Source organism: Botryllus schlosseri, chromosome 13 (assembly GCF_051294905.1).
Source record: "Botryllus schlosseri isolate E-star chromosome 13, Bs_hap1, whole genome shotgun sequence".
Taxonomy (NCBI): domain Eukaryota; kingdom Metazoa; phylum Chordata; class Ascidiacea; order Stolidobranchia; family Styelidae; genus Botryllus; species Botryllus schlosseri.
In genome coordinates this window covers 7,869,261-7,893,390 of record NC_137248.1, presented here as the reverse complement: position 1 = coordinate 7,893,390, position 24,130 = coordinate 7,869,261, and the positions used below count along the sequence as shown (strand labels likewise).

The 24,130-nt window shown below is 41.5% G+C and overlaps 2 protein-coding genes across 3 annotated transcripts; one reads left to right on the top strand and one right to left on the bottom strand.

Annotated features, from left to right (window-relative positions):
• The first annotated feature begins 14 nt into the window (after nt 1-14).
• Nucleotides 15-3,681, top strand: LOC145454270 (glucosamine 6-phosphate N-acetyltransferase-like). The gene is made up of 5 exons (XM_080332269.1): nt 15-1,160; nt 1,311-1,373; nt 2,044-2,183; nt 2,701-2,762; nt 2,825-3,681. Exons 1-5 carry the CDS (start codon nt 878-880, stop codon nt 2,970-2,972), a joined length of 696 nt encoding a protein of 231 aa, XP_080188395.1. The 5' UTR covers nt 15-877; the 3' UTR covers nt 2,973-3,681.
• Nucleotides 2,825-23,754, bottom strand: LOC145454264 (uncharacterized). Of its 2 annotated transcripts, XM_080332263.1 has the most exons (24): nt 23,499-23,754; nt 23,366-23,437; nt 22,499-22,586; nt 22,207-22,436; nt 22,041-22,135; nt 21,181-21,348; nt 20,764-20,839; nt 20,574-20,707; nt 20,287-20,514; nt 20,019-20,222; nt 19,271-19,604; nt 15,791-16,143; nt 13,574-13,731; nt 13,205-13,510; nt 12,469-12,619; nt 11,254-12,411; nt 9,400-9,848; nt 8,314-8,464; nt 7,289-7,716; nt 7,014-7,219; nt 5,165-5,210; nt 4,972-5,108; nt 4,630-4,888; nt 2,825-4,527 (listed from the first exon to the last, which is right to left on the bottom strand). In XM_080332263.1, the coding sequence occupies exons 1-24, from the start codon at nt 23,707-23,709 to the stop codon at nt 4,047-4,049; spliced, it is 6,123 nt and encodes a 2,040-aa protein (XP_080188389.1). In that variant the 5' UTR covers nt 23,710-23,754; the 3' UTR covers nt 2,825-4,046. The 2 variants fall into 2 exon arrangements, with proteins under 2 accessions (XP_080188389.1, XP_080188390.1); XM_080332264.1 differs by lacking the exons at nt 22,499-22,586; nt 23,366-23,437; nt 23,499-23,754 and having other exon boundaries at nt 22,041-22,140; nt 22,207-22,345.
• Between the last annotated feature and the right edge of the window lie 376 nt (nt 23,755-24,130).

The window sequence follows — 24,130 nt, the reverse complement described above, 5'->3', positions numbered from 1 at the left end:
TTGTGTAACAATCTGCCTAATAGTTGTGCTTTAATGATCGGTGTTTGTTTGTGTACTTGCGCAAGTTTTTATCGTGTAAATGTTGAATCATTATGCAGTTAATTGAATATATTTTAAATGCATTCACAACCCCATGCTTTTAAGCTTTTACTCATATTTTTTCCTGTTTAGTATGGTTGTCTCAAGATTGTTATGTTTGGGCATAAATGGCGCCTAGATGATAATTACATTGGCATGTATACAAGGTCAATCAAGAACAGGAAATTACCTCTTGTAATGGATTTATTAGCCTGAACAAACTGTGAATTATATGCTTATCGATTGGTGGAATCTCACATTGAATAGATTCATTATGAAAGTATTTGTAATCGATCATTCTTGATCAATCTGAATTCTTCGATTCACCGAGTGTCCATGTGTTGTATCACAGATATGTCGGATGTGAAAGCTTTCTTGACTGCTTTATACACATTTTGGTGCATAGCCAATTGCCACTATGAATCGAAATCCAGACCATTACAAATCATTTTGATATTTTGCTGAATCTATGCTAATGCGAACGCCTGCACCAGTGTGGCTACTGGCTACTATACGTATGTGACCACTGACCAGTGATAGCTACTAGCTTGCTAGATAGTTCAGAGCTGTACAGTGCCTGTATGACCTGTTTTTGCGATTTACCAGCCGCTCTCGGATGATATTTTAGCAAGTTAGAATATTTCAAAGTTCAAACAGTATGTAAGAATATCATTTCTGCTGAAAGTTATGTTCAATATAGTTGTGAAATTGTTCCATCCGTCAACATAAGATTTTGACAATTTCTTGTCCAGCCTACTGTACGTGAGCAGTGGACTGCAACATTATATCACATGCTGTGATGAAGCCTTGTACTGTTGTGTTGTTGTTTCTGGTACTAGTAATATATCTACTTACACATTTCTATCATTTTTATTTTGCTATCAGGTGTTATATCTCAAATTTGAAGTTTAAAATGAGTTCTAGTGATGATAGTGTTGTGAGCATGTTTGATGCCATTCTGTTAAAAGATCTGGATGTTGGTCAATATGGAATTTCCATATCAAAAGACGACTCTTCTTCCTATCTCAGGCCAGATGAAGGTTTAATTCTCCGACCACTGTCTACAAAAGACTTCCAAAAAGGTTTGCTTGTATTAAATAGTGGTGTGATTGTGATATTTGTTTTCCAATACCATTTGGTTCCACTGTGACAATGTAGACTGTAATTCATTTGTCAACCTGAGCAATTATTGCCAACCAACTGGCCATCAATCAACCATCTATTGTTTTCAGGTCTGGTTGATGTTCTGAATCAGTTAACTCGCGCAGGTGATGTCACGGAAGAATCTTACCAAGGTATGGCCCACCGATCCTTATTTTTCACCTCACCTTGATTTTTGCTGATGTCACCAATCTTCTGTTGCGAATCTAGGCCAAATGTATACTAACTTGTTAAAATTTGTGTGTAATTTACTGATGTTGGTTTAAATAGAAAATGGTAGGCTATATTTCTTTTTTAAAGACTGTAGTCTTTGCCATTTTTGGGATTCATAGTTTCAGAGGCACAATGCTTCATTTTGTAGTGTAATTGAATCTCTGCCTTGACGATTTAGAATGTGAAGTACCACCATTTTGAAATTTTATCGAATATTGTTTACTACCTTATGCCAATTGCATTATGTACATGTTCAGAGGACCGCACTATGCTGCATTTTGAAGTGTATTTGCGTTTGTATTTTCTAGAGATGAGGCTGTGAAGGTAATCTCATCTAGTGAATTTTGATTGTGCTAGTAATTGACTGAACATAGACAAAAATTGTCCTTGTTGGCCTACTATGCACTGTCACAATGCAATTGTTTTAATCCTGATATTGTGTATATTGAGTCGAGATGGTGAATTGGTGATCATTGTAAACATGCCTGCAGTTATATATGAAATACGGTTACTTCATTACTCTTCCGTTCATGCTAATTTAGGACCTGCACCATTGTTACAGTTTTGTAAGTGATGTGGATTATTTTACAGATCGTTTCGCTTGCATGAAGAAGGTGGGCGACTATTATCCTCTGGTAGTGGAAGACACTGAAGCGGACTCTGGCCGTGGTAGAATCGTTGCTACTGGTACAATGATTGTGGAGCAGAAGTTTATTCATTCTTGTGCAACGGTAAGTGAAAGTCTCAAGTCATGGTATCGAAATTTGGCATGATCTACTATGGTTACAGCAGGCCTACTCCATTCTTCTTTACTGATATCTGTCTGGTGGTTTAGGCCAGATATGGTTTCGTATGTTTGCGTTCAACGGATACATTCCTGGGCCATATTGACGCAATTATTGATTGATGCAGTGTCTGACAGCGTGATGAGATGTTTGCTTTCGGGTATATACCTTTTCCGGGGCACACCTCAATGTAAATATTGATCAATTATGAGCAGTACCCAACACATAATGTAGTCGCAGTTCAGTTCCTGTTCAATATCGTGTGCACCATAGCCTACCATATTTCATTACGAGCCATGCTATCGAAATGAATTGAAAGTTACACGGATGTGAAACCATCTTTTCGTTTCAATAAATTTGAAAGATCATGCTGATGTCTACTGTCTAGTGTTAGGAGTATATATACCAGAAGGTTAATTCCCCCTAAATAACTGTATGTGGTTAACTGGAATACTTTTTTTAGAGGGGACGCGTTGAAGAAGTTGTTGTGGATAAAGCATACCGTGGCAGAAAGCTTGGTTGTTTGTGAGTATTGCGCTCTTGGCTACACTATTCAACACGATATGATCAAGATCGTTCTGTTTCAGAATTCTCGCAGTTGTCACAGCCCTGAGTAAAAAGCTGGGTTGCTATAAGACGACGTTAGAATGCACTGTGGAAAATATCGATTTCTATCAAAAATTCGGGTACGTTGAGGATGCAGAGAAGTTTATGCAGTGTCGTTTCCGCGATTAAACTTTCACCCTTTGACAATTCCTGACGATTGAAGCTTTGAGATGATGCTACGCTTAGATGTAATGCAATCCCGTCAACACTTTTTATTGTGTCTCAGTAATATGTTCTAGTGTGCTAGTAGAATAGGTTAATTTTCGTTTATACAAGTGTAATATTACTTCGCATATGCCATTTTTCTAGTTACTGCTCACTTTGCTGTACCCGCACTAATATGGATTGCACATCAACATCGGCTACCTGGTGAGAGTGTGATGTGATTGTGATCGTTCCAAGAGCTGATTAATGTGCCACTATCTCGTAGAATTAACCAGCGATACCACCCTGACGATGTTATGAATACAAAAGTACTGGTAACCTTCCGATTGACACAGTACAGCCCCAAGACTTACTTTGGCTGATTTGAGTGCATATATGATGGAAGAAAAATTTTGCTTTATTACATTGAGAAGACTACTTCTGTACTAAGGCTATATTTATAGTCAAAATTAAAAAAAAAGCTTTCGAATAAGGTGCTCAAGTGTTTGCTGCTTTTTATAACGTGGTCACAATGCTGATCATTAACGGATCCTCATACAAATAGTATAATCCGCTCGCTGCTGATTTTGTTGATCACTGTTAGCTATAGACCAGTCGCTGCTTGTTTTTTGCTTCGCTTTCGTTGTTTTGTTACGATTGCCTATGATGAAATACAATCGAAGAGTGAAAGGAATTGTTGCTACTTGCCGTGATAATTGGTCAGTGGTCTGTCTTTTTATCGTGAGAAAGCCGATAGCTGTCGCGATGAAGCTAATGTGGTTGTGTGGTACAGATGTTAGGGAGTCCGAATTGGTGGCGCAATCATACGAAGCAATCTCAATGTAGGGCGAATGGTGCGTAACAGGTACAGGCTGCTCCTTGGGTTTCCAATTCGTCGTGCCCAGAAAAGGCCTATTTAGTCATTGGACGGATGTTATAGGTCGGACTCAGCTACCCTACACGAGTGCGCCTTGTTTGGTGTCCGGAATACACCTCAGGATCACACAGCTGCGTATTTGCAATAAAATGGACATGCGACGAAGTTTTATGCTACTCCTTTTATTCGAATACTTTGCGTAAACCAGAAAAGGAAGAGCCAACCGATGGCAAGCGAATTGACAGCGACGTTGTGTCCTGGGCGGAAGCTTCCTTTTGCTGATGCATTTCCCTTATTTCTTTATAGTGTTTCTGTGCACTCCTGATTAATTTTTTAAACGATTTGCTTTTGATCTGATAAAGGGACAATTTGGCGCGCCGTTGTTCAAACATATATTTTCTGATCCAGTGGCTTTCCCAGTAAGTACTTTTGTGCATTACGCTAGGTGGCGGTGCTGGAACACTCAGATCCACGCCATTTCTTATGACGCTTTGTTGATCTTGGGACAGGCTTTGTTTGACGCTGATGGGGTAATTCTGGATGCTTTTTGCTTCTTCTTCCTGAATCACGTGCTCTTGAGGTTGTCGTTGATTGTGATGATATCGTTTCAGTCCACTGAAATCTCTTTCCCATTGCTGAGAGGTATTGTCAGTATTGATGAATCTGGAATAACACATAAATATTAAATTACTGCTGACGAGGTAATTGAGCTGGTAACCAATCCCGAACCATCAGCCCCGTTCCATTTGGCACCTCGTATGTTACCTTGTTTTCACGCTTTGTCGATTTCCTTGCAATTTTCCGATTTCCCACAAGGGATAATTGGCAGTAATGTTGCTTCTTTTCTTCTGATTTGGGTAGTTTTTAGGTCTTTTGTCGCCGATTTTGTTGGTACATGGATGAATGAGGTCTTTCGAATGATACTGATGATTCTCGTAATCCATAGCGATCATGGGGTCGCTGACGGACTGTCTGGTTAAATGACTTGTTCCCGATGAATCAATTTGCACTATATCATTGGTATCTGCGAAGACAAGTGGGCGGTATAAAAATCAGTAGTAAAGTAGTAATAATGGTCGTCAATGAATAGCCTATAACTTGTTTTACCTGTTGTGTTACTTCCAATTTGTTTCCCTCCCCTGCATTCTTTTAGCATCTGCAACTTTGATCTCCATTCGCTTCCACTTTCTTGTGCAGCTTCGCCGAATTTTGGTCTGATTGTCATGTCACTTGCGGAATCAATCCTAAAACAACATGATGTTATACGATGTCCGGCGGTCTGAATTCTACGAAAACTTACCGTGTCGCAGAATCGGTCACCGCGGTCGATCCGAACTTCGTGTCGCCTGGGCAGCAATATTTAAAACACAGTTAGGTATGACGCGATCATTTGCGGTGCGTCAATTAGAGGTAGGTATGTCAGCAAGACGTGTGTTTGTGTTGTGGAAGAAACACCAACGGGAACAGTAGCTGCCATGCGTCGATGTACATTTAAATGTAAGAACGAATGGAATTATGTATGAATATAGGAATACAGTTAGGCATATACCCAGAAATAGTCGGTAACAAAGTACTTTTACATTTTCGGAGTACCTAATTAGGTTTTACCAACTTGCAGCAGCCTACCATCTGAAGTGATGGTATTTTCAGACTGCTTACAGATCTTAACAGCTTTGACACATAAACATTTAATATACACTTTCTTTTTTGTAAAGTAGAACGTAGTGGTTTGTCATACTGGGTGAAGATGTATCTTGCAACTGCGACAGTAACTGATTTCCAATTTACTACTGATTTCCAATTTACTACTGATTTATTGCTGAATGTATGCGACACCTCGACCTAAATCCACTTCTCAAAACTACTTGAGTACTCTTCAGACATTATATTAAATAGTTCTACTTGAAGTGTCCTACTGGAATGTGTTGGATATCGCTACTGCTACTTATTGTAACTGAGTAGAATTTTACGACATTACTTCTACTTGAGTACAGAGGCGGTCAGTAGCGACGTACTTCTACTTTTTTGAAGTACTCAAGTAGTGTTCCGCTACTAAGTAGTTTGATCCTCCAATCAGGAAGATAGCCGGAAGAGGGCTGTTTTCGCGGAGTATCATCATTTAATTTTCATGAAAGTTGAGTAACGCCGAAAATTGTCGTCGCGCTTCGCGAACAGTGGATTTGGAGTGACCTATGATTTCACGAAAGTATCGTTGAGTATAATTATATTAGCCGATGGTTTCATTAGGTACCGGGTTGCGTGGTTCCGTTCAGACCGCATTGTCGCCCATATGAAATATTTCATCTCAGTTTATGGCCCATCATAACGTTTGAAATTGATGTTACGCAATCTAGCATTTACTTATATCGTAATCTAGCAGTCCATGGCGTGTCCTAATCTGGAAGAGTGGACTCTGACTTTTTTATAGCATTAGGCCTGTTTTAGCATACCACCTTTGAAACTTTCTGGACTAAAGACATGACATAATCCTATGATTATCATCGAAAAACTCAAATAATTCCGCTTCTACGGGTTGGAATTGAGTCAAATTTGTTTTGCACCGTTTTTGAAGACAGCGCAACAATTTCATGGGGTTGACGGAAAAACGTGAAGAATTTTTTTTTTTGCAATTTATCCTTGCCTATGAGGTGTTATCTTGATGTTAGTAAAGTTGTGTCAAAATTTACTCTTCATAGAGACGATATAAAAAGGTCTATGACCAGCAGAACTCAAGATATATCCTTGTCTGATGGGTATTCAATATTCATCCATGCGTTTTTGACGCTAGTCTGCAAAACTCTCTTCCCCGGTTTTCAGAAGCCGCCTTGGACGGCCTTAGATATAAGTAATCCCATATTTTAGCATTATATACAGAAATTGATTATAGCTATTTATAGAAACAAATAGCAACTGCCGTCTATTATATTTTGTGGGATATCTAGAGGTCAATTAGAGCCGCAAGCAGGCTACCTCGGAGCCGCGGATGGGAATCACTGGTATAAGGGGTACATGTTCGTACACACCTTCCATGCGGTTATGACATCATATTGAGAGATACTCGAATACTCGATTCGACTCGAAGCCTATATACTCGGAATCGAATCACTCTTTTCCCTCCCTTACTATACGTTGACCAACTCCGTCAATACCTGATGTTCTCCATTCATGAGAAGTGGGGTCGTCGCTGTACGACTGACGATCCTGCGATCTCATCGCAATGCTTTGAAGCCTCGCGAGACGGTTGACAAACCGCACAGTGCGCATCGTTCTGATCGTTTGCTTGCTCGAGTTGGGAACAGCCCGTTTCCAGTTTATTTTCGAAAGTTTTTTAGGTGCGGGCGGAATGGATTCTTTCCTAGAACCGGATTTGTTTATCGCGTGAAGACTTGATTATTACGCAATAAGTTTACGCCTAATTGCGTACCGTTTTGGTTCGACCTGTACGTCAATGTTGTTGTCGGTGTTACTTGGTGACATTGTCTGGTTCGTGTCGTCGAACATTAGTTCTGGGCTTTCGATGATGCTTAGTCTGTTTACGCTGCTGCGGTTTGTTGTGATTTCGGTGAGAATGTCTCTCGAAGCAGTGGTTCTTCCTGACCAGTCTTCGCCGTTTTGGCTGCACTCCGAGTCCGGTTTTGGTGATGTTTCGTCCGGGTCGTTTCCGTCGTCTTCCGCTTCTTCGAATGTATTTTCTTCGCTCTTCACCGGCGAGCTATTAGGTGCGGTATGCGGGGAGTCGTCGATCTCGCTATCGGTATTATGTTGGTCGTCCTGGCCGCTAATGCGCCTCTTGGTAATTACGATTTTCAGACGTTCGGCCATTTTAGGCGCGTTGGCTAACGTGAAGGCACCCTTAAAACGAGGAAATGAACTATTAAGTATTGATTGCTATTTGTCGGATTTACTTCTATATACAACGGCTCATTTCGTGTGGAGTGGAGAAGCTGTAGCTCGCTCACAGAGCGCGTTGGCTAATGTGAAATACTTTGTTGCTCAGATTTATTGCTATATGGATGCGGCCATTCCTTTAGTGTTGAGAAACTAGGTTGGTTTGTTACACAGAGACACGCCCGTATGGCCTTTCAAATCATTTAGAAATCAGATGATATACATATACATTATACACCGGAGCCCCGCATTCACGATTTTAAAGATGTGCATTTGTTACAGTATATTTATGTGGATTTTACCAGCATGGGGATCGGGTACACTGCATTTGCATATAGGTTCGCAGGCTTATGCTTGCCTAAGTGCGTTCACTGCGATCAATACGATATGGTACCTTCGCCACCCAAACAAATGAAGCCATGGCTTCATCCCAGATTAGACGTAACCACAAAGAGGTAATATAGAACGAATATTTCCGTATTAAAATTACGTTACATAAATATAGTCATAGTGTGACGTTGCCTAAAATAATCGCCAAACGTGAGCAAGATTTAACTTCACCTGTTTTATTTTTTGCAGAGCATATCCCAGTGCGTCGCCCTCAAATTTGATGGACGACTCGACCTGTAGAACGAGCGGACGATCCAGAATAACTTCAAGACGTTCCGTAAGTTCGTCAAAGGAATTGATGTTTAATCGCTCTTTCAATAACCTGAACCATACATTCGAACAATCGATATCTATTAACGCGCACGGTGATCAAACTGCAGTGTATTCGTCACATGGATAATTTGTGAGCCTGCGATTGTATGTCGCGAAGGCTGCGTGTATTCCAGTAAAATATCGTCTCGAAACTAATGACGCTGATTACATTTAAAGGCACTGTTTATCGCGATTGTAAATTGTAGTATAGTGGGATCACTTAAACCTCGGTCAAGTCCCTAATCATCTGCGACGTCTTGCCATTGCTAGAATTGCTTAGCTACATAAATGTCATCATATTGATGCTGTCACCAACTCCGAATGCCGTTTCAAACTACCCGATTATATTTTGATATTTCTGTGACGCGAGCTACATCCACCGATCAGAACCATGACCATTGGCCATTAGGCCAATCATCCATATTACTTCGACCTAACTAAATTTCGATTCAGGATAAAATTTCATAATTTCTACGATAGGTGAAATCGTCACAATCGTTCGGCTTATACAATATACATGTTCCTGAATTACGCATATTATTAAAAGATTCAATCTGTATGGTTGTTTGTTGCTGTTTTAAGGTTCATGGCGGTCCGACTACACTGGTCATGGTCATGGTCATATTCTATCAGTCCAATATTGCTTTATTATAATTCCTGAGCTGCCGGCATGTATAGCACGGGCCACTACCGGTTCTAGGTTTTTGTAAAACGCCTCTTATGCCGATCGAAAGGCGAGGAGGAGCCTATAAAGATAGACATAGACATCCAACACTTAGGTGGTAAGTTTGTAGTGCGGAACGCACCCCTACGCTATATCTGTCTATGTGGGTCACGGCTCGAATTTCGTAAGTTGTTGCTTGCTATTGGCCGATAAAAAATCCGGTATGCGCCATCCTATATACGACTTGTAAAACCATCTCGAAGTCGAGTCGATATGCATACCTCATCGCCCTTTCGCGCAGCCCGACGTCCTCATCCGCAGCCAGCCTGATTATTCCCAACTCGATTTCCTTTGACATCCCGATACCGTTTTCGACGCACTCCAAGGCGTTATGCGCCAACTGAACCCGGTTAATATTCTTCTTGGCATCGTGCTCTGTCGCCATCGACGTCGCGCTCGATATCCCGGAAGAGCTGTATCGCGGATTGAGATAAGAAGCGATGAACACGTTGATTTGGTCTATGGTCTCCTGGTTCAGAAATTCCCCGGGGTCCGCCACGGTCTTGCCGCACGGCGGGCTGAATTCGCGCACTAGCGTCGTGAGATCGTTGCACGCTTTCTGCTGGCCCACGGTTCTGGTGGTGTTTCCGACTTCCAGCAGGGCGTTGGCGACCGTCTGGGGAGTCACGGTGCTGAGTTTCCTTCGAAACCATGGCGATGTGGATATTTTCTAAAATAAAATATTTGAGCAGACTCTCTGGTACAGAGCTTCATGATACATTTGACTAATATTTTCAATCTATGATAATCTTGAAAAACATTTAGAATAGAATTAATATATTATTTATGAGAAAGACCATATACAGTAGGGCTCTTCAGAAATTACTTTTTTTCTCAAATCGTACTGGCTACTTGATAAAATTTTACGTTACCTTATTTAAGCCCACACACAAAATTTGGTTCAATTCTAATCAGTAACCGCTTTGCTACAGAAGAAAGTTTCTAGTTATTATATAAAAATAAATAATAAAAAATTTGAAAATTTTCCGTTTACCCCATGAAAGTGTTAGGCTGTCTATAGAAACGATGCTCACCAAATTTGGTTCAATTCCAACCATTGCAAGCGGAGTTATTGCCGTCGAAAAATTTGGATTTGAATAAAATAGTATTTACGGTGAGCACGACTACAATAAATAAACAAAGAATCGGTCTCCGTAAATACTATTTTATTCAAATCCAAATTTTTCGACGGCAATAACTCCGCTTCCACTAGTTGGAATTGAACCAAAATTTGTGTGTAGGCTTAAATTAGGTAACCTAACAATTTTATCAAGTAGCCAGTACGATTTGAGAAAAAAAGTCATTTTTGAAGAGCCCTAATATACATGCATATAATAAACCGTACTCGGCGTGTATAAATAGATTATTAAAAAAAAACAGACTGAAACTGTTTACATTCCGAAGTACATGTCCTGGAAGGGTTTGTGGAAGGCGGAGCGATAGCGAGTATATTTGTTGACAGCGCTGTCAGCAATACTGATATAAAGCACAATTGACCTGAATCAACCGAGCTGAATTTTGATAAAACCACTGATGCGAATCGGGAAGGGGAGATAGTGTAGTGGTTACGATAAGCGCCCAGCGCGCAGGCGAACCGCGTTCGATTCCCGCCGGAGGTTTATCTGGGCTCCTCTTCCCCTGCCGTTGCCGTTCTTACGGCGACAAAAAAGCCCAGAAAAAGACCCGACGAAAGAAAGCACTCACAATGAATGGAAAAGAACTAGTAGAAAGGGCCGCGGCTTCAAAGAGATCAACATCGAAAAAGAACTGTGACATCGGGCACTCTAGGCCGAGGTGGATGTTAGAGTAAAGGATCGCTACTGATGCGTGTCGTTCTACATCCTCCTATCTGTTCATCACATCGCATTGTGTCTTATCGCATTGTACATTGTGTGTGACTTGTTCAGATAAAAATATAACCCAACCATGTTATGTTATGTTATGTTAAGGGCGGCCAAACTGGTTTATGTATTTTCTGTAATAGGCTATATTGCATTCAATGTCATAATATCCCTCTCTCTCTCCTATAAGAGTTGATGTTAACGGTATGCACAAAACAGCAGAAATATAGTCACCTGAAGCAGCGGATGTGCCGCGGTCTGGGGTTTAGACTGCGCCAACTTCGCGTCACTCCTCTCCTGCAGCAGTCTCGCTTTCATGTCCGACTTCGTAAGCTGCAAAGGCGGACGTTTGGGCGGCTCTTGATTAGCTTGTACCTCGGCGGCAGGCTCTCGCTCCTCAATGTTGGACTTGGAGGCAGACGGTGATAGTTCAGATGTCGCGTCAGACTGATCGACGCTGCCTTTCTCGTAATCTGACACGCCGTAGATGGCTCTTTCCACCGGACGGAATTTCAAAACTCTCTCTTTTCGGCTGCGATTCGTGACGACCGCAGGTTCGTTGCCTAGAAGCGTATTTCCGAGCTTACGGAAGGACAGCCGCTTGGCTGACAACCTATGACCCTTTTTCTGTTCCATGTACTTCTCGTACTGTTCGCGTTCCTTTTTCGTCATGGACTGGAACATTTTCAGAGCGTCCGCGTATTTACCGGGCGTTTCCTCGTCGAAGGATATGCTGTAAGCGGTGCTGCCTCGAAACCGACCGCGCTCGTGTTTTTGCTCGGCCGTAAGCAATTCGTCTTCCTGCTCCGCGTAGTATTGTTGAAGCAAAGCGTAATTGCTACTGCCCTCCGCAAAAGATCCTGTCATCATGCCGGTGTGTTCAGAGTGGCTGGATTCCGAATCGGAAGAGTACTGGTCCGGCATCCAAACTGTGTCGTCATCGAAATTATCCCACTTGAACCAGTGTTCGGTTGTTACCGGAAGCGGTTTCCACCATTTCGCCTGAACATCCGGTGGTGGTGATGGCGGTTTCGATTTCTTTCTCACTACCGAATTGGGTACGTATCCGTAAGATGGGATCACGAATCTCGCTTGCTGTGTCGCTAGTTTTATATGATCTCCACTGCTCAATATTTCCGCTGGCTTGGTGTCTTCATGTTTGCCTTGATTTGAGTCGCCCTTCTCAGTTGTATTCGCATCCGATTTGGCAGCCTTTTCGCCACCCTCAAAGTGAGGAAGATCGCTATCATGTGGCGCTTGTGTTACTTTCTCGCGGTTTATAATAGTGTTAGCCGCTTCTTCCTCATCAAAAAGCGAAGCGGTCGATTTCCTTCGAATTTTAGAGCTCATTCTCTTGTAACCCTCTCTCCTTCCTTCGCCCACTATTGCTAACTGTAACGATAACGACATTTAGATTCTTATGTCAAGATGTGGATATTTGGAACTTACCCGCGATGCTCTTTGTTCTGTAGCCATCTTTCTACTGTCGTTCATTGCCGTTTCCAATCCTCTTATATATTGATCAAGGTGTGATGATCTGGTTCTCGATAAAGCTTCCGAGCTTCTTCTGATTTCGTCCGTCTGGCGTCTTATTAACTTCCTTCAGAATAATATTAAGAGAAAGTCGTTAGGATACATCATAACGCCCCGATAAACGGCAATTGGTGACTTCTACGTAATGAATTCGACACGCGGTTATTGGTAGGGTTGAATTTGAATTTGAAACAAATGGTTGTTTAAAACATGTTGTATGAGCCTACGGACGATTAGCCCCCCCCCCCCGATGTAGGCGACGTATACGATATGGGATGTTTGGAACCCTCAAAATAGTCGTTTCAACAGCTATAGTATATACGTATATTCCACTATGCCGTAACAATTGAATATTCGTGACGCTACGGTTTAATAAAATCATGTTTTAAACAACGGCCTTGTTCTATACATGTTTGTTTCAAATTGATTTTTGTTTCAAATGCAACCCTATAGTTATTGGTATGTACGTGTTGTTGTATTCGGGCTGGGGTTAGGTTAGGTTTGGGGTAGAGAATAGGTTAGGATTGGGATAAGCGGCCGCCAAATGCCGAATTTACCTATACGCGAGTACCATCGATAACCCACATGAGAACGAGTACAATACGTGAGTACCAACGATGACTACGGGTAAAATGTGATGTTCAATCCTAACCTTGCTCGCTTTATCATCGTGTCATCGTCGACGCGAGTTCTCTGATTAGCGCACAGCGGCGCAGTCCCGAGAAGTCCGACCGTGGACACAACGGACACGTTGTCGTCGTAAGGATGCGCGTCCTCGCACGGCAGCTCGTCGAAGTACAAATCGGAAATTCCTCTGTCGACGATGATTTGTCTTGTCAAGAACGTCGAGCATTCAACCGCCATAATTCTTCCGTCCAGAGACACCAACAGATCGCGATCGTTCACGAAACAGATGGCCTTTATTGAGTTTGGCAGGAAGCTTAGTTCCCGTAAAAGTCTACATCGAAATTTGTGGAGATGCGGTTTTCCGTAGATTCGATTTAGACTGAGCATTATATACCGATTTTTTTCGTCCCATATCTTGACCAGTCCGTCGTCGCCCGAGCTCGCGAAGAAACGAAGAGTGGGGGAGCTGGTTAGCGCCATGATCAGCCCGGCGTGGCGATCTTCAGGGTTTTGCGAGAAGAAGTGACTCTGCTCCGTTTTCAGACTCGCTCTCTGCTCAATTACGGCTTTCAGTGACATTTTGAATTCTATCTCATATCGGCCATATGACAATAAACGTATAGGTGTAGCCACGATGAAAATCTGGAAGGGGCGGCTTGCAATTTTGGGATAAAAATGCTTGATAACTTTACAACACAATGCTTAAAATTAGGGAGGTACAAGGCGCCTTTCGCCCCTGGCTACGCCACCAATAACTGCACAAGTGAATACTACATATACAAAGATTTACGGCGTATCCTATGTTGAGGAATTATAAGTTATATTTACACGATTCACGGTCATTCCATCTCAGTGTTTGTTTTTTATTAATACTGCGCATTGTGCAGTACATGGCGTTAAATTACGTTGTCAAATATTGATGCAACAAGAGATTCTCTTTGGCGAAAATTCTGAATTTATTCGATTAGTTTGAGCGGGAACCTAGCTTCTATGTCCCAATAAACTTCATTGCTGGACGGACTCTATCGGGCGCAACCATATCGCGGATCGAATATCAAACCATCTGGATTTGTATTCCCAGTAATAAGGTTGCGGCATGCGCCCATATTGCTCTTGCTGCAATAACACCTTGATAATTAAAATCGTGCCATTTCACGATCAAATTCGACTGACTGATCGGGACATGCGTAGGCCGTGGGTCCCGGGCTGATATTCACCAGCACGTTGTCGGTATTAAAGCACTACGTGTGTAGCCAGTGGGCTTCTCATTTAAAACTAAAAATCTCGTCCTTTTGAAATGTCAATTCACAATTCGTATTATCGATGCTGCGTACTGCAAATTAGCGAGAATCATTTGTATGCGAAATGGGTCGTCTATATCTAATGTGAACTATCGTCGGTGATTTGATTTAGCGCGCCCGTACGCAGGCCTGATACCGTCCGCAGAAACACTTTCGCCAAGTAGTAACAATAATACTGTTTAATACTGTGTAATATTGTTTGTGTTTATGTATCTTTTAGATTAAAACTTATGCCCGCGCCGAATCAAATTGTGCTCGTTGCCATTGCCGAATCTGGGTATTTAGGTATGACTCGCGCACCCTGTAATCGTAATTATTGCGGGTTTGCGGCATGTCTGAATTTCGGTATCAGCGCAACCTTAATTGCCGGCCGATTGAACAGTCCGATAAAATTGTTCACTATTATGTATTTCACACAGCGTACTCATACTGATCTCAGCTAACTAACGATCGTTATGAGATGTAAATTGTCGACCTCATTGCTAGAAACGCGCGCCCCGAGAAACACCTATCGCGATTTGACGACCAAATATACTTTCACCTTTTACAAATTAAAGTGCGATATTGCCATCGATTAGGGCAGCAAGCCGCGTTTAAAGTATTCTGTTAACCATTTTTGTGATAAATATTCTCTGAGCGCAAAGTTGAACAGTGTTTTATTTTGTGTGCTCGGTGGTTGGAATTTATTCCAGTGCCCATAATATTAATTCAATTATGATTTGCGAACGTAAATCGGTAAATGCAGCAATGCAGTCAAAATCGATGTTTCAATCAGCAACCAATTGTCACGCGAGCTACTCAATACTAAGTAAAGCCCATTGTGTTGGCGGCAAGAGATAATTACTGATTGGACGCACGCATTTGTAATCATACTTCTTGTCTGTCTTTCGTGTTCCAAAATTGTTGCGCTAAGTTACCACTTAGTCCAGCGATGAATGCCGAGCGCTCGGCAGTCAATAACCTGATTTCACAATGATCTCAGCGGGAGATCGCGTCGCGTGCACTGACGAATCTCCCTAATTGATCGAGGCCGCGCGTAAACTGATAATACTACATGTTGAATTGTAACTGAATGTTGGCATCAGAATGGTATGATACTTCTTTTGATGGTATGATACTTCTTTTTGTGTACTTGAGTACCAAGGATGAATACTAACCACCTCTAACTATCACGAGATTGATTTTTGTACCCAGTCTGATCGACACATACTTTGCGATGTTCCAAGTGCTTATTCCACAACATGACTTTATGCCTTAGATTTGGCCTCTTAAGTTTCAAAACCTTCAATTATGTCAGGTTAAAAACTTACCTTAGCATCGTCGAGGTGCTGAAACTTCTGCATGAAGTGGTCGTCGGCAAAGCGGTAATACCGCGACTGTCGCCTGTCTTCCGCTATTACTACAGTGATATGATCATCCTCTCCTACTGCGCAAACCCGGTCGTGGAGGACCGCCACAAGCTTCGGACGAAGTGCTTGCGCCGGCAAGAATAGTTTGTTCAAGGGCTGTAGCTGAAAGAGCTTTGTCGCTATTTTTCCGTGGTGAAGCGCGTTCTTGTTATCTTCCGGTAGTTCGCTGAGATCTCCCACAACGATCTGCCACACTCTGACGCTGTGGGAACTGACGCTGAATAGCATGTCCCGGCAGCTGTAGTCGTCTTCTTCTGTACAAATATACGCATGCTGGATTTTAAATTGTTGCCTATCGGCATAATTACGTTGTTTGATACTGGGCATATATAGTTAGGACTGCATTTAAAAGAAATGGTGTTATGAAACACCTTCTTTAAAACATGTTTAAACAGTGTTTCAAAAACACCTTTAAAATGTGTTAATTATGACACAATTGTGCAAATACTTATGAAAAACATATAGTATGAGCCTGCGGGCGGACGATTCGCGCGCAATTTAGACGACATATACGATGCGGAGTGGCCGGAGCCCTAAAAATCCTCGTCGGTTCAACATTTGATTATCGCAGGGGCGGGCAACTTCCGCAGTCGGTGGCGCATATAGGAAAATTAAGGACTTGGCGGGCCGGATTGCTGAATCGATACATTATTCGCTCATTTATCCACACAAGGAATAAATCGTATTTTAACGACATCAATGTCATTTCAAATCCATTTCTCGTCGATAACGACGAAAACAATGTAGATTTCAGAACATCATTGTCACAGAATCTCCGTCATCTCTGCTTCTCTCTGATCAATTAACACACGGTGCAATCCAGGCGTTGGATGAGCCCGATACCCACAATTTACCAATATATCAATTCATTAGGGTTGAGTAGGCCTACAGCCCTACATGGTAATGCCGATAATGCAAGCCTTCTCGCTACGAAGAACTTACGCGTAAGCTCTACTCTCGCACGCTGCACAGCACACCACACACACGTATGTAATATAGGGGTGTTCACAAAAATGACTTTTTTTTTCTCAATTTGTACTGACTACTTGATAAATAATGATAGTGTGGCCTGCGGCCCCAGTCTGCCGAGATTCCCCACTATATACTTGCGCAAACGTCAAATTTTGGTGACTGCAGCTACGTTATTACATTAGGGTTGTTCAAAAATGACTTTTTTCCTAAATTGTACTGGCTACTTGATAAAATTGTTAGGTTGCGTAATTTAAGCATACACACCAAATTTAGTTCAATTCCAACCAGTAACTGCATTGCTACAGGAGAAGAAAGTTGTTTCTATTTATTATATAAAAACTAATGAAAAAAAATCCAAAATTTTCTGTTCACCCCATCAAAGTGTAAGGTTGTTTATAGAAACGATGTTCACCAAATTTAACTGAATTCCGACCATGTGGAAGCGAGTTACTGCCGTCGAAAAATTTGGAATTTAATAAAATAGCAGTTAATTTTCGGTGACCAATTCTTCAATCATTTATTGTAGTTGTGCCCGCCGTGAATACAATTTTATTCGAATCCAAATTTTTCGACTGCAATAACTCCGCTTCCACCTGTTGAAATTGGGTGAAATTTGCAGAACATCTTTTCTATAGACAACCTAACACTTTCATGGAGTGAACAGAAAATTTTGAAAATATTTTCTATTGATTTTTATATAATAAATAGAAACTTTTTCTCCTGTAGCAATGCGGCTACTGGTTGGAATTGAACCAAAATTGGTGTGTAGCCTTAAATTAGGCAACCTAGCAATTTTATCAAGTAGTCACTAAAATTTGACGTTTGCGCAAGTATATAGTGGGAAATCTCGGCAGACTGGGGCCGCAGGCCACATTATCATGAAAGACGGGAAACTGTCTGCGGGCCGGACAAAATCCCGTCACGGGCCTTATGTTGCCCGCCCCTGGATTATAGCATGAAGGTATAGATCAATGGTACGAAATGGTACGTCACAATTGAGGATTGGTGACGTAATGGTTAAAAAGCTCACACAATAAAGTCATGTTTTAAAGATGTTTGTTTCATATTTGGTTTTTGTTCGAAATTGCTAATAAACCAATGATGATGATGCAACTCTTAGGTATAGTTGAATGGGTTTGGATTTTAACTTGAGATTTATAACAATCAGATTCGGCTTAAGTCACGGGATTTTGAACATCCTTCAATATTCACGAATACGAATACGAGCCACGTATTCGTTAATTAATTTTCATCAGTTCAAATCAACACAAGATTGCTATAAAAAGAAACGACTATTCACTATTTTATAGATGAACTACGACTTTTATAGGCCTACTTGAATAGAGGGATGGTGCGAACCCTTGAAAGGTTCAGGTTCGTGTGAACGCGAACCTTTTAGAAAGGTTCTGTGCGAACGCGAACGCGAACGTGAACCTATGACGTCGCGTGACGTCATATTGCCAATTTAAACCCTACATTTCAGTGAAGTGATGTACAAGATACCTAGCGGCGTCTCAGGTCACATTATGCCACAATGCTGACATACATGCTGGTTTTTTAAACGTCACTTAATGTATCAACTGGAGCAATCAAATGTAACAATAATCCCATAAAATCAATATCTTCCGCGACTTTGCAAACAACTTCGACGAGTACTAGCAAAGGAATAGAAGCTTACGCCATAACGGTCTGGGCCAGAATGGCAATGCTTTGGGCGTCTGACTCGGTATATTGGTATTGAGTGGAGTGCGAAACGGGTTACCATACTTACTACCGATATTACCCCTTAAAAAAGTTGCACAGTAGTCAACACCCAAATCGCATGGATTACAATATGAACATTAGGGCTCTTCAAAAATGACTTTTTTCTCAAATCGTACTGGCTACTTGATAAAATTGTTAGGTTACCTAATTTAAGCCTACACACATAATTTGGTTCAATTCCAACCAGTGGAAGAGGAGGTATTGCCGTCGAATTTTTTTATTTGAATAAAATAGTATTTACGGTGAGCACAACCGTAATAAATAAACAAAGAATCGGTCACCGTAAATACTATTTTATTCAAATCCAAATTTTTCGACGGCAATAACTCCGCTTCCACTGATTGGAACTTGGAATTGAATCAAATTTGGTGCGCATCGTTTCTATAGACAGCCTAACACTTTCATGGGGTGAACAGAAAACTTTCAAATTTTTTATTAATTATTTTTATATAATAAATAGAAACTTACTTCTCCTGTAGCAAAGCGGTTACTGGCTAGAATTGAACCAAGTTTTGTGTGTAGGCTTAAATTAGATAACCTAACAATTTTATCAAGTAGCCAGTACGATTTGAGAAAAAAGTCATTTTTGAAGGGCCCTAATCTTCATGGCAAAATTGCTTTACTAAAACATATGTATTCACGCACCTTCGATTGGCATGGCATCCGAAACGACTTTCAAGAATCGAACCTCGCTTTCATGCGCTTGTGCATTGACCATCCAATAATCATTGGGTCGAACAAGCACAATTTGTCCGTTTCGCAAACCAGCAATAACCACAGTTACCGCCATATTGGCACTCGTGTTGACAACGCGAACTGCTGATATACTGCAGACGTCTTCGTCGTACGCCATCGATGGCACCAGGCATTGAAACGGCGTGGAAGGATTCGTTGTGCAATCGCTTTGTAGGATGGAACCGTCTTGTAGTCGCATGTAGCACAGCTCTGAGTATATGTCGAGCACCATGTCGTTGTATATCTAAATGGGATTTATGTCGCAGATTTTCAGACTATCACGCTGGCATGTCTTGAGGTAATCCAGCTTTGTCAGCTTGGCTACTAATTACCAAGTTCGCATCAGAACAATGTGTTTTAAATGTTAAAGTAGGGTCTGTGTCCATTCCGAGTCTCTCAGCCTTTCGCTAAAAGAAATGCTAAACAACTTTGACAGAGTTTTGACCCTCCAAAGGTAAATTCCAGTGGTCTCTTTAGTAAATTATGAAGACATATTCATGTCAGCTATACGGAACAGAACCAGGTTTAGTAACCTTCTATATCGCAATGATCTCGCCGTCAAAAGTTTTACATTGCGAGTAACTGCAGATCACTGAGACAAAGCGTATCTGCGCGGAATGCAGATGGCTTCTGTAAAACAGTTGCGATAGTAACTTACTTGAAACGTGGTCATTGGATATATCATAGTGACCATCATTCCGGTAGATGGCGATAATAACGCGACCGATCCGTCGGCCAATGCAGCCAGTATCTTTCCGTGTTTGTCGTGGCTGTAATCTCCTCTCACGGGGCATAAACTTGCGGCGGTGGAATGAGGGATCGAATATAGTGAGTAGTGGTTATGGAAATAGTACATGCCAATCTGTCATGGAATATAATATCTAAAACGCAAGAACGTTTTCTGCGTAGAATAGGATACAGCCTACTCTTTTCTTTGTATAGTAGAACAAAAATCGTCGGCTTTCACTAAGGCTGATGCTTTGAATTCGGTGAACCGTGTCTATTCGCTGGTTTTCTCTGAAAGTCTCCAAACACCAAATTCTTATGGATTTGTCGACGGAAGAAGTAATCACCATCGCGTATCTCGTGTGCGCCACAACCCCAGTAATCGCCAATCTGTGGCCGATCAATGTTGCCACTGACCGGAAATTCACCTGCGAAACACAATTTAGCGTTGAATACCCGTCTCACATGGGGCTAAATTGATTCGTACCATGTGTAGGACTTGTATCATGCCTTCAATACCACCGGTGATTAAGTACCCAAACCGCGGGAAGAAATCGCAAGCGGTTAAAGAGACGTGCCCGCGTATGATGTAATTAGGATCGGGAGGCTTTGCCTTGGGTTCTGCCGAGAAATATCAACCTGCCGATAATCCTGATTATAGCGGAACAAAATTTTACCTCCAGTCACGTCTTTGTCCATTCTTTCCATTTCGGTAACAATTGAATAAGTGCTCAAGAGTCTTGCGCTCCATAACTGAAACATCACAATCACAATCATCGTTTTGTTTAAAATTCCGGAATCGTAAATCGTGGAGTGTTACTGTCATGATGCACAGGAAAAGGTGCATTTATATTCTATGTTTAAATGATCTACTTCAGAGGAGAAATCAAGATTTTGATTGGGAAAAGTGTGATTTGAATATTTTCGGTTAGAACTGGGTCGGATACCTTTGAACAAATTTAAGACCCTTGATATCGACTTTAGTGTGGACATGATAGGAAAGGGATTTCGGATTTAGATTGAACATCGCAAGATCAGGGTTTGGATTTGAAAATATTGATGTTTTGACCTCAAATTCTTGGCGTAGGCCCTACCTGTCTGCGCTTGATGTAGTCGATGGCAACGATGACCTCGGCCGATGTAGCGACTAGGACAGTCTTGCAGCCTTCGGTTATGCTGTACTTGTTCTTCTTGTCGTTGTATACTCGAAGTTTCATAACCCATTCGTCTTTCATGATGTCACACCGATAGGGGTCACATGGCTGCATGAATGGCGAATTGATGAACTTTACGGTGCGGAAATGCACCGAATTGCATGTACGTCGCGGGCATATTTTTCTCTTGGTATGCTACTTATGGTCGGTTTCCGCATGTACAACAAGATATTTCGATTACAGACAACTTCCACTTTCTATACAACCGGTTTTTGCTACTAGGACGTTCTTAAATTTCAGATTGTCAAATAGAAAATAGCTTACGGATTTGCGCGTCGGAGGTTTGGAAGTTATCATTTGTTATTGCCAAGAGCTTTTCCCACACTCAAGTACTTCTTAAGTATACTTTCAAAACCCTCGATCGACTATTGAAGTTGCTCGGAGCCGATTTGCAAAGTACCGATTTACCTGAGCAACATCAGGAACTAGCCTAATAGTTTGACCACTCCGGCATATATGCATCTCAGCTGCCGAATGATGTGATGGAGTGTGTTATCAAATATATTTTATCATTCACTTTTTCGTCGCAAAGCCTAGGCCTCATCTAAAACGCCAAACAACGGCTGATGTGATATTTTCTATAAATAGTTATAGTATGATTATACAGTAGTTTGTGGTATAGTAGTTCAAAACATTGCGAACTATTTTATATTGCTTCTACTTAAGGTTTTGATGAGATTACATCAGCCATATTACATATTACACTGAGTAATTACTTAAGATCAGCATTATTCTTCCACCTGCAGCATTTGTCGCCCTTGACCAAAATCCCGATGCACCGTTTTTGGCATACCACCATGACTGCTGTCTGGTTTTGCTTTCTTCTTATCGGTACCTGTACTGACATATTGGAGCAGAATATAAGATATCTGCATCTGCGTTAATTGGCACGTTATGGAGATGAACCTTCTGTATCTTCGGATTGTCCGTGATCCAGATTCATATCAGTTGAAAAACGTATCCTCCAAGGCTGTATGACACCGATTCCTGCTGTTATCACTTCATCCGTTTCTTCCAAGTATGCCATGCATAAGACAGGCATTGCACAAACCGTAGGCGCGGACAATGCTCTGCATCTGTTTACCACGTCCGAGTACACTCGTAGGTTTTTGTCGTTACCTAGTCCCACGAATAGTCTTGAGAAAACATTTTTCAACCTAAGTATCATGGGTGAAAAGGATCGACATGACAAAGACACCTGTGTTTATGCAGGAAGACGATATGCTGTATCGGCGGGGTGCTCAGTTGAATAACGCTTTGTTCTGTAGCTGGTCGAACATCGTCTCCTGAAAATGACAACTTATTGTCTAGCTGTGGCCTAAACCAGTGGTTCTCAACCTTTTTCACCTATAGCGGACCGATAAAATTTCCAAAAATATTTGACGGACCCGTGGACTTGCACAATTTGAAATCAAACCACATTTCAAATTTAAAATATGCAACCGTTTTTTTGCAGGTACATGGTGCTAGAGAATGACATTTAGAGGGTTTTGATCGTAATTAATTATGTTCATGATGACATCCATGTGATTTTGCGGTAGTGAGTCTGCTGAGTCGAGGCAAATGGCCGCGCCAAAGGCGGTGGGCTTAACCGACCACGTCAACCCAAATAATGCTATTTTCTTTGACAATATCGAGAGAAGAAGCGTTTCGGAGTTGAACCAAGCAACTTGTCGTGCTACCTTGCTCATTGCCCACTGCCACCAGACGTATAGGCTACTCTGGATACTACGAATACAATGCGCCAAAAGAAATCACCCGACAACAGCTATACCGATTCCTGGCCTGCCGACTTGTAGAACAGACTACTTCTGTTTCTGGGCTTTTTGTACGCGGATCAGATGGAAAAGAGGAGTATATAGTGATAAACCTGCAACAGTATCCCTTGGAATTCAGGAGTCGGACTCGGACTCGCAACTCATGAATGTTGAATATTTAAAGTGTGACTACTCTGCTATTCTAACGAAGACCTATAACTTATTTTGGAAAAGTAGTATTTGATCCGTGTACAGCAATATTCTTACCAGGAGGTTTGCAGGGGCTCACGCGCCAATCAGTGACTTACCATCATATTTCAGCGAGTCTTTTTTGAAAGACTTGATTTCTATCACGTTCCCAGTTCCATGACCGTAGTTTACTTGAAATGCGAATAAAGCTGAATAATCTTATACAAATGACGCAAAAGTTCCTATCCTCACTTATGAATTCTTCCGTTACTGCGTTGCTGCGATATGCCGAGCACCTGATCACATCTTTGCACATATACGAGTTTTGGTAATGGAATCCATGAGTTAGGCAGAGCGAAGTGTCTCCTCTTCGCGATATATTTATGAATTCTTCATCTTCAAGTTTTTTGAACTCTTTTTGAATTGTTGCCCATTTGCGGAATTTGGGGTCCGCTGAATTCATTATACGCGAGTAGCATCACGAGTTGCTTTTTCGTAGTGAATAACTCTCAACAGAATGTAAGTTCGAGGCAGTGTGACGAAATAATGACCACTATATATCGCTCCATTTGGTTAGATGTCTTACTTTTTTTTATTTGTTGGATTTCAGTTCATTAATCCGGCATATCGATGTCGAATGTATGCGATATTCGCGAATGCATCATATATAGTGCATTAGCTCATTTCATTACGGTGGTACAAGATATCAGAGACTACCTTACCGGCTGTATAATTTGGTAGCTTACTGCCCTACATTCTTCGGTTATTTCATTGGAATTTCGATCATCAATCTGTTGTCCAAATCATTTTTGGGATTACAAGAAGGGAACTTAACCATTGCTTATGCCAAATATTGTAAAGAGAAAGTTGTATCAAGTAGCAGA

Excerpts from the sequence above, each read along its gene's own strand:
- LOC145454270 (XM_080332269.1), top strand. The coding sequence starts at position 878 with ATGAAGCCTTGTACTGTTGTGTTGTTGTTTCTGGTACTAGTAATATAT. Across the intron at positions 1,374-2,043 it reads CACGGAAGAATCTTACCAAG|ATCGTTTCGCTTGCATGAAG; the intron begins GTATGGCCCACC and ends ATTATTTTACAG. Across the intron at positions 2,184-2,700 it reads TTATTCATTCTTGTGCAACG|AGGGGACGCGTTGAAGAAGT; the intron begins GTAAGTGAAAGT and ends TACTTTTTTTAG.
- LOC145454264 (XM_080332263.1), bottom strand. The coding sequence starts at position 23,709 with ATGAATTCAGCGGACCCCAAATTCCGCAAATGGGCAACAATTCAAAAA. Across the intron at positions 12,620-13,204 it reads ACGATGATAAAGCGAGCAAG|GAAGTTAATAAGACGCCAGA; the intron begins GTTAGGATTGAA and ends ATTATTCTGAAG. Across the intron at positions 4,889-4,971 it reads AATTGGAAGTAACACAACAG|ATACCAATGATATAGTGCAA; the intron begins GTAAAACAAGTT and ends TTGTCTTCGCAG.